Raw genomic sequence first — 9,535 nt, 5'->3', positions numbered from 1 at the left:
TCCAAGTTTTTGGGTCCTCCCCTGCAGGTGCCCCAGGCAGAGGTGCCCGAATCCACGTTGGTGATGCAGGTCTATGACTTCAACCGCTTTGCCAAGCACGACATCATCGGGGAGGTGAGGCTGCCCCTGGCCAGCCTCAGCCTGCAGCACGTCATCGAGCAGTGGAGCGACCTGGTGGTGGCCAGCAAAGTGGAGGTTGGTCCTGCTGGGTGGGACACTGCTGAGGGGAACTCAGCGTTGCTTCATTTGCCAGCACCCCGAGAATCGGGGCCCTTGGGAGGAAGCGTGAGGAGCAGGAAGACCCAGGAAACCTGGAGCCAACTTGGTGCTCCTGAGGGGAGCCAGCTCCTCTGCCTGGTGCTCATTTGGGTTTCAACCTGGCTTCTGTCCATCAGGAGGAGCAGCTGGGTGAGATCTGCTTCTCCCTGCGCTACGTCCCCAGCACGGGCAAGCTGATGGTCCTCATCCTGGAAGCCAAGAAGCTGAAGAGGATGGATTCTCATGGCCTTTCAGGTCAGACTTCCCTGCTCCTGCCCAGCCCTTAATGATGGCACCAAGAGTTGCAAAGACTTGAAAGTTCTCGGTGGTGAGACCTGCTTCCTGCTGCCACCACCATAGCCAGCCCTCAGCTGGCTCCCAGCCTGCCTCAGCACAGATACTCCAGCTTTGGGCAGAGCTGGAGGTGTCTCCCAGGAGGAGATGTTTGGGCAGAGCTGGAGGTATCTCCCAGGGGGAGATGTTTGGGCAGAGCTGGAGGTGTCTCCCAGGAGGAGATGTTTGGGCAGAGCTGGAGGTATCTCCCAGGGGGAGATGTTTGGGCAGAGCTGGAGGTGTCTCCCAGGAGGAGATGTTTGGGCAGAGCTGGAGGTGTCTCCCAGGAGGAGATGTTTGGGCAGAGCTGGAGGTATCTCCCAGGGGGAGATGTTTGGGCAGAGCTGGAGGTGTCCTCCAGGAGGAGATGTTTGGGCAGAGCTGGAGGTATCTCCCAGGAGGAGATGTCATGGCTGGATGATATGGGGGCTCATGGGAGGAGATGTGCTCTGGGTGGCTGCTGAAGGAACGAGGGCTGGATGCTCAACACGAGTAGGATGCTGAGCTCTGCTGGGGAGTGTCCCAGGGAAGATGTTTCTTGGCCCAGCTCCTCAGCTGCAGTTTGTCCCTTGTGGCAGCTGTCTCCTCTCTCTCCTCAGACCCTTTCGTCAAGGTGCATCTCATCCTGAACAGGAAGAAATGGAAGAAGAAGACCACGAGTGTGAAGAAAAACACCTTAAGCCCTTACTTCAACGAGGCCTTTGTCTTCGAGGTGCCCTTCAGCCAGATCCAGGTGGGTTCCCCTGCAGCACCCGGGGCTGAGCAGGTCCCCACTGAGGTGTTCCCCCTCTCACTGGTCCCCCTTCTTTCTTCTCCAGAACGTGGACCTGGTCATCTCCATCTGGGATCATGACAAAGTGACCAAAAACGAGCCCATTGGCAAACTCTTCTTGGGCTGCAGAGCCACGGGCAACCAACTGAGGCACTGGTCTGACATGTTGGCCAACCCACGCAGGCCCCTCACCCAGTGGCACGTCCTCCAGCCCCCAGAGGTGGTCGACAAAGCCCTGGGGTTGAAGTCCCACCTCAAGCTGCCCCTGACCTCCAGATAGTTGAGGGTCTCCTCCTCCTCCCGGAGGGTTTTGAGGAGGGGTGAGGGGTTCAGCTCAGCAACCTCTGGACGTGTTGGGGCCTGGAGGGTCTTTTTGGCCAAGAGGTGATCTGGCTGCTGGTGCAGCTCGTGCCCTGTGTGGTGTCTGGAGCAGGGCAAGGGTGGACACAGGGCAGAGGGGACAGCAGGAGCTGGCTCATCCCAACTGCTCGTGGGCCAAAGAGAACAAACCACAGAGTCCCAGCATGGTGAGGGTGGGAAGGGACCTCTGGAGATCAACTCATCCAACCCCCCCTGCTCCAGCAGGATCACATCCAGGTGGGTTTGGAACCTCTCCAGAGGAATCTCCACAGCCTCTCTGGGCAGCTGCTCCAGGGTTCTGTCATCTTCTCAGTAAAGAAGGCTTCAAGCTCATGCAGAACTGAGTCCATGGATGTTTTTTAAAGCAGAGGATTCACGTGCCAGCAGCTTGGGGTGGGCAGTTTGTTTGGTTGAGAATAACTTGGAGGTGAGTTCTTGAGAAGGCTTTATGGGTCCTCTGAAAGGTTTTAAACATGACCAAGATTTTGAAGCACCTCAAGAGGCTTGAGCAGAGAGGACAGGCTGACAAAGAAGGTGTTGGAGGTCCAAGAGTGGCTCTTTTCTGCATGAAAATCAGCCACTGGTTGTCCACCCTCTTAGCCCATCCCCACCCCGTGCTGACTGGTGCACCTCAAGCTGTGGAACTCCTCAGGAACCAACCCCATGGACCAGGCAGGTGAGGATGCAGCCTCAGCTCCATCCACTCACACCACCCTGACGAAGGGTTGCAGCCTTCACATCACTTCTGGGCAGGTTTCAAGTCATCTGGGAGGATTTTCTGCCTTCATGTAAGCCAAGAACCCTCCTAGAAGGATGAAGGCATTGGAGAGGTGACACCATCCCTCCCCATCCTTGAGTAGGTGGCAGTCTGGGGGCCTTGAGCTCCATGGAAGGGTTAAACCAACACGGTGGAGCTGAGGAAGGTGATGGAAACTCTGGGTAGAGATTCATGACCTGAGCTGAACCACAGAAAGCTGTGGCTGCTGCTTCATAAATGTTCTCCAGGCTTGGCTGTGGCTCTGAGGGGGGAAGAGGTCACAGGGTGGTTTGGAGAGGGTTGTAACAAGTGGAGTGTGGCTTCTGCTGGGGAAAAAGCTTCTGCTGGTGAGGTGGAGGAAGGAATCAATCACCTGAGAAAGACCTGAAGGGATGTGTTGAAGCTTCAGCCTTAAATCAGGCATGGAATCTTAAACCTGGAGTGGGTTGTGCAGAAGAGAAGGTCCCTGAGGTGGGGGTGAGGTCCTGAACCCACCACCAGGTTGTGGTGATGCCTGGGAGATGATTTAGGGCCGTGCAGGACCCAGAGGGGCTTCTGGAGGTGGTGGGAACAAGCATTTCTTATTTCTCTGTGTGTGTTTAAGCTTCTTCCAACCCATTTTTCTGGAGAAGGTGCAGGGACATCCCCTCCTTGAGAACCCTCCCCCCCCAGCAGCATCATCTGTTGCTCCCCTGGAAGCCCACGGTGGTTTTGGGGGGGAATCAAACCAGCCAGAACCTGGGAGGGAGCTCCAGGTTGTGCCTTGGTGAAGGAAAACTCAACAAATGGGTTTGTTTGCTCAAGAGGGAGAGGCCAAGGGGTGGGGAGGATCTCCACCCAGCTCCAGCTTTTAATGCTCTCCTGAGGCTGCTTTTTTCCCCTCCAGGATTGATTTTTCTTCCTCCATGATTGATTTTTTCCACCTCAAGTATTGATTTTTCTCCTCCATCTACCCTGTGCTGTTCCAACAAGGCTTTGAGAGTTCTCCTCCTCTGCTAAGACCCTCTTGGTATCTCCTGACAGCTGTTTGGAGCAGGACAGGTGGAGCTGGGGTTGTTTTTTGGGGCTTATTTCACCCCAAGTGAACACAGCCTGCTTGGGAGCCTGTTCCCAGGGAGGTGGACAGCCCCAGGTCACGTCCAGGCATCTCCTTTTCACCTCCCCATGGCCGTGGCAAGCCTCCTTGTCCCTCATCCACCAAGGCCAAGTGTGTCTGAGCATCTTCTGCCTGACCAACGCTCCCTCAGGTACTTGGAGAGCCTGCAGCAGGAGATTCCCCAGTGGAAGATGCAAGGAGAAGAGAAAGGAGCAAGAAATCAGCTCCTCCTGAGCTTGTTTGTGGTGGATTCCCATGTCTACATCTAGAGGGCAGGGCAGGTACGTGCTTGGAGCTGGGTCTTTGTGCCATCTGCTCCGTGGCCCCCCTTGGACCCTCACCAGCCCAGATTTCTTCTTCTGGAGCTGGAGAGTGTATGAGAGAGGGACAAAAAGCTGTGATGTGTGGTGGAATCTCCTTCTTCTTGCTGCAGAACCAGCTGGAAGCTGCGTGGAGACACTGGGGTTGTCCCAGGTGGTTTTTTCCACGAGGCAGGAACCAGCTCTTGCTTGATCCTCCACCACGGGGACAAAGAGGGGTTTGGTGGTGGGTCAAGGGGGACAAAAGCAGCCACCCAAAGCCAGTCTGCACCCTCCAAGGTGTCTGGGTGGGGGATGAGGAGTTTGTTCCTCCCCATCACGGAAGGGACAGACCCTCTGCATTTCATCAGCAGCTTGGCAGGTCGGTGGCCAGGCTTGGACCAGGCAGAGGTCTGTGGAAGGAGACAAGAAGCACTAAAAATGGAGGTGTTTGCTCTGAAGATTTCTCATCTCATTTCTTCACACCCCAATCCAAGACTTCTGACCTCCAGAAGTCCTTCCTAAAGCAAATTATTCCCTTCTTCAGTGCTTATTTTTTGGGTTTTTTTTGGTGCTGGCTGTTCCTGCACTTCAGGACATCAGATGGAGAGCAGCACCAAGAGAAGGTTGAACCTTCCACGGGCTTGTCACCAGTTGTCTGCCGTGAGACAGAGATGATTATGGGCTGTCATCATTCAGCCTGGGGATGGCTTGGCTGTCCTCCAGCCACAGATATATTTTTTTGGCTAGTCTCACAGTTTTGGAGAGCTGGAGAGCATCAGAGCTCTTCTCACCAGGAGCAAACGTGCCTGTTTTATAAATATCCATCAGCTGGAGGATTTATCTCGTGGAATTTTAGGGGCAAAACATGAACTTGGCCACGCCTGGGCTTCTTTTTACAAAGCTCCAGCTCCTGGATCTGTGGGGGCTTGTGCAGACGTGGAGATTCTTCATTTCAAGGTCATTTTTATCCTGTGTGGTTGGAGGGAGGTGTGGGGTGAAAGGAGATGAGGATCACAGAAGGGTTTGGGTTGAGGAGACCTTCAAAAGGGACCTTTTAAGGCCGTGTAGTCCATCTCTCTTCCAACCTCAACGTCCCAGCTCAAAGCCCAGAGGTGGAGCTTTTGGTTGAGGTTCATGCAAAGGAACTGGGGGTCCTGGCACCCACCAAGGAGCAGCTCACATCCTGCTGCACGTTTCACCACCATGGCCACGAAGGGAGGAGGGTTCCTCCTGTGGAGGGAACTTCTTCCTGCCCCAAACAGCCTGGTCCAAGGAACAGGACTGGTGATGGGTGGGTGAAGATGCTCCCTGATGGCTCCTTGTAGTTAAACTTTGTGGGTAGACCTAAAAACCACACCCTAAACCTCCCATTTCTCCATATTTTTGGTGTTGGCATGATGAAGATGGAAGAAGCAGCACGAGGACTTCGTACCTTTGATGCTGCTGGGGTAAAAAATGCCCCCCCTGGAGAAGATGGGTGTTGTAATTGAGTGGGTACCCCTCAGCCAGGACTTGTTGCAGGTCAACGAGGTGGGGATTTCTCAACTGGCTTTGCTAACTTCCCAGAGAGGTGATGAAACCTCTGCGGGTACTTATTGGAGCAGAAACAAGCCCCAAGTCCAGCAGGAAGAGGAGTTCAGCTGAGCTGGAAGGAGACCTTGACCTGCAAACAACCCAGCTCCTATCTTCAGCCCTGTGAGCAGCGTCTGGGGAGGTGGCAGGTTTGCAAACAAGGGTTTCACCACCCTGCTGATCAACGTGGACGTTGCAAAGGTCCCTGTCTGAGACAGTTATCTAGGGGCAACCAGCTGCCTGTGGGAACTTCAAGTCCACCAGCTCTGGTTGGCTTAGGATGAGAAAAAATGGGCCCTTGGAAGAGCCCGTGGAGAGTCTGTTTTGTGGTCATGTTTGCCAAGGGTTTCTCTGAAGGTCTCTCTCTTTGGTTGCACTCATCCCACCCCACCCCACCTTCCAAACCCATCTCCATGCATCTTCTCCCACGGCTCTGTGTGGTGCAGGGAGTTGAGGCTGCTGAGGGGTCTTCCCAGCTCCCAGCTTCCTAAAAGGTGGTGCAGAAAGCCAGTGAGCTTCAAGAGGGTCATTTCTGAAGAGCTGTTGCCTACGTGGCCTCTAGTTTGCAGTGACCTTGAGGATGGAGGAGCTTTGTCATTTCTCACTCTTCCTCTTCATCTCTTTGGCCACCTCTTCCTGTGGTGGGTTGGTTTTGGGTTTTTGTCTCCTCACCCCTGCTTCATTTTAGCCTGGAGAGCCTGAAAGGCCTCCTGAGAGCAGAGACATCTTGCAGCCGTGCCTGTTGGAGCACCAAGAGGTCTCAGCCTGTTCTCCAGCCAGGTTCTGGGTCACGTGGAGGTCTTCAGCAGGCTCCGAGGGCTGTGGTCAGGTGTAGGGTGTGCAGAGCTGTGCAGGGACAGGCTGGGTGGGAGTGCCAGGGGGGTCCCCTCCTGGACACAACAGCTGCTGAAGGCTTGGGCATGGACCAGCTCTGGGCAGAGGTGTTGGCTCTCCAGAGGGGCTACCCACTGGACGTGGGTCTGTGGAGAAAGGGTGGGGTCTGAGGCACCTTCTGGTGCAAGTGTCCTAGGTGGAAGCAGGAAAAGCTCCTGGGAGGAGTGAGGGGTGTGCCCGGGGCTGAGCTGGGCATCAAGTGGTCCTGACCCTGGCTCTGAACACACCTTCTCCACTGCTGGAGACTGAAGCCCTCAGGTGATGCTCTGGTTCTGTTCCTTCTCCCTGCCCTGGAGCTTCTGGATGTCTTCCTTGAATTTTTCTGCAAGGAACTCATAGAACGATTGGGAAAGGACCTTAAAGATCATCTCATTCCAACCCCTCTGCCATGGGCAGGGACATCTCCCACCAGAGCAGGTTGCTCCAGGGAAAGCCTCGTGTAGACTTGGAGGTTTGACCTTCTACTCACCCTATTCCCACACCTCACCATCCACTCCTCCTGGATCTTACAAACCTCTGTCTGTGGGACTTCTTCACACAACTATTTCAGGTCAACACTTCCCTGCCACGAGGTGATAACCAAAACCTTGGACTTGGAGCCCATCTCTTGTGCTCTGCTGCACGCCTGGACTCCAGGAGGTTCAGCAAACCTTCGTTGCACAGGGTTGAAGGAAACTCCTTGGCTGTGGGGGCATTTTGGCATGGAAGACCCCCCCAATTTGATCCCTCTACCAAGACCTGAGCTGCTCCTTGGAGGACCAGTGGCCCAGCAGTGTCCAGGAAGTGTGTAGCTGTGTAGGAAGCTAAAGAAAATAGCTGTGGAAGCTTTGGGAAGAGCAATGAAGTGTTGGTTTACCTCTAGAGTCGGACGTGGCTTGTGGAGGTGGCTCTGGGAGGAGAAGGGAGGTGGCTAAGCTGTCTCTGGGTGGGTGTCTTCAACCAGTGACTGGTGAGGATGGTCGTTGTCTGTCTGCAGAGGTGCTTGCTGTGGCTTCTGGGTTCTTTTTGTTTGCTGAGAAGCTGGTTTGAGGTGGGACAAGCAGCCATTCCTCCTGCCAAACTGCCCGTTGGTTGCTGAAGTCCAGGTGGAACTGCAGCAGTGATGCCTCTACCAACGAGTCTTCCTCCATGGCTGCAGTGAGGGATGCTCCTGAAAGACCTGGACCTCCTTAACTGTGTTTTCTAGGTCTCCCCAGAGCTCCCCACATGGGGGAGGTGGAGGTGGATGTGCAGGAGGAGGGTGGGGAGGAGGGTTGGATTGGGTCGATCCTTCTAACAGCTCTTCCCAAGCCTGGCTCCTTCACTCAGTGCTGCCCCATCAACTGGTGGTCGTGTGGGAACCCAGAGGAGGACAAACCCACCCACAGCCTCTGCTGAATGGCACCTTTGCTGGGCCTTCCAGGGCTCTCGGGGTGGATTTGGAGGTGGGGAGCTCAGACCTGCTGACACCAAGATGTTCACGACCCAAACCACCCCTTGACACTTCAAAGGGACGCATCCTGAGCAGACCCAGCCTTGTCCCCACCAAAAGTTCTTCTATGGGGGCAAACCCCTGTGAGATAGCAGCCCTGGCTGGAGGACTTGCTCTTCCTTCAGCATCTCCAGCACCATGCTGCTGGTGGCACAACAGGGACCCTGCAGCAGCAGATTTGCTGCTCTCTGGGTGACCTCTGAGAGATGCCTGGAAAATATTGTTGGGACCACGTCTAAAAAACCTCTTCTGGAAGAGGAGGGGAACGTCTGAGCTGGGGGAGGAGGGCAGGAGCTGTTTGGGCTCTTGTCTCCATGGGATCCCCTACACACACACACACAGAACATTTGCTGTGAGTGGAGCTGGTGGATATTTCCAGCTCCATTCCCACCCGCCTCTCCTTCAAAGATCTCATCCCATGGTGGATGCTCCCCCAGCCCCCGTGCCCCTTGGGGCTGCCCACAGCAGCTCCACAAGTTTGGGTCTTTAAAAACCTCTTAGTTGGGTTGAAATCTTCCACTGCAGAAGTTCCCTGTGTGGTGGGTGAGGTTGAATGAGCTAAAGATGGATGGCTCGCTCAGGGATTGCTCCTGCACGTGCTGGTGGTGGACTGTGGGCTGCAAGTTCTTCCTCCTCTTCATTCCTGAAGGCAGAGCTGCTCCCAAACCCTTGGAGATGTCCTTGTCCATGGATGAGCCACACTTATCTCCAAGGAGACATTTACTGGAGGCCTTACAGATGGATGGCTGGGTACAAGCAAGCCTGGGCTCCCCACAACCTTCAAACCACACCTAGAGTGGTGGGCTGGTGGGAGGAAGAGGGAGAGGAAGGCTCCTTCCTCAGCACTCCCAAGGAAAACACCTCCTGGGCTCCTCCAGCTCGCCCACCCCACCAGGAGAAGTCCTCCCCCTCTCCACCCCTCCGTCCTGGTGGCTGCCCTCTCCTCTGGGGCTGCCTGCCCTGGCCAAGGGAGGTGCAGCGGGGGCTCTTGCAGATCATTGGTCTGAGAAGGTCTCCATGCCCTTAAAGAGAAGGGGGATTTTCTGCCGAGCCACCCGAGAAGCCCTTTTATACCTCCTTGCTCAGCCAGCTGCCTGCAGCTCACCAGCCCGTCCTGTCCGGCCAGAGGGACTCTCAGGTTGTCTTCTCCAGCCTTGGGTGAGCTCTTTTTGCATGTCTCTGAGTGACCCAGCCTGCTCTTAAAGGGGTGAGGGGGGAGCAGGTTCTCTCGCTTGACTTTTGGGGAGGTGACCTGCTGGGAGAAAGGGGGGTGCTGATAAAACCTTCTCCATCTTTTGCCTGTTGGAAAGGATCTGTGCCTGAGAAAACGTCCTCCTGCCTCTCCCAGATGTCTTTTTTCCCCTCCCTGGGTTCACATCTTCTCCTCCTTTGGTTGGTTCTGCTCTCCACTTGGAGGGGTGGGCGCCAGCAGAACCTCAACCTCCCTAACGCCGACCCCCTTAGTGCCAGGGGAGGTGGGTGGGTTCTCCATCTTTTGCCTGTTGGAAAGGATCTGTGCCTGAGAAAACGTCCTCCTGCCTCTCCCAGATGTCTTTTTTCCCCTCCCTGGGTTCACATCTTCTCCTCCTTTGGTTGGTTCTGCTCTCCACTTGGAGGGGTGGGCGCCAGCAGAACCTCAACCTCCCTAACGCCGACCCCCTTAGTGCCAGGGGAGGTGGGTGGGACCCTTCCCTGCAGTACCTCAGCACCACCCCCCCCT

At 55.4% G+C, this 9,535-nt stretch overlaps 2 protein-coding genes across 2 annotated transcripts in view; both read left to right on the top strand.

The window, feature by feature from the left end:
• Positions 1-18: 18 nt before the first annotated feature.
• On the top strand, positions 19-1,643 carry LOC103782171 (synaptotagmin-A-like; the record flags this gene model as incomplete). Its single annotated transcript, XM_008949923.1, has 4 exons — positions 19-195; positions 396-513; positions 1,191-1,324; positions 1,410-1,643. Coding segments are annotated over 4 exons (663 nt in total), but the record flags the coding sequence as incomplete, so codon positions are not given.
• A 5,907-nt stretch (positions 1,644-7,550) lies between these two features.
• TNNI2 (troponin I type 2 (skeletal, fast)) overlaps positions 7,551-9,535 on the top strand; it is a 7,249-nt gene continuing 5,264 nt past the window's right edge. Inside the window, exon 1 of the mRNA XM_008949922.1 lies at positions 7,551-7,565. Coding sequence (XP_008948170.1) covers positions 7,551-7,565 — 15 coding nt within the window. The remainder of the gene's footprint in view (positions 7,566-9,535) is intronic.

This window comes from Merops nubicus, unplaced genomic scaffold, assembly GCF_000691845.1.
Source record: "Merops nubicus isolate BGI_N331 unplaced genomic scaffold, ASM69184v1 scaffold14831, whole genome shotgun sequence".
NCBI classification, from domain to species: Eukaryota; Metazoa; Chordata; class Aves; order Coraciiformes; family Meropidae; genus Merops; species Merops nubicus.
The sequence above is the reverse complement of the archived record's forward strand: the minus strand, read 5'-3'. Positions and strand labels throughout refer to the sequence as shown.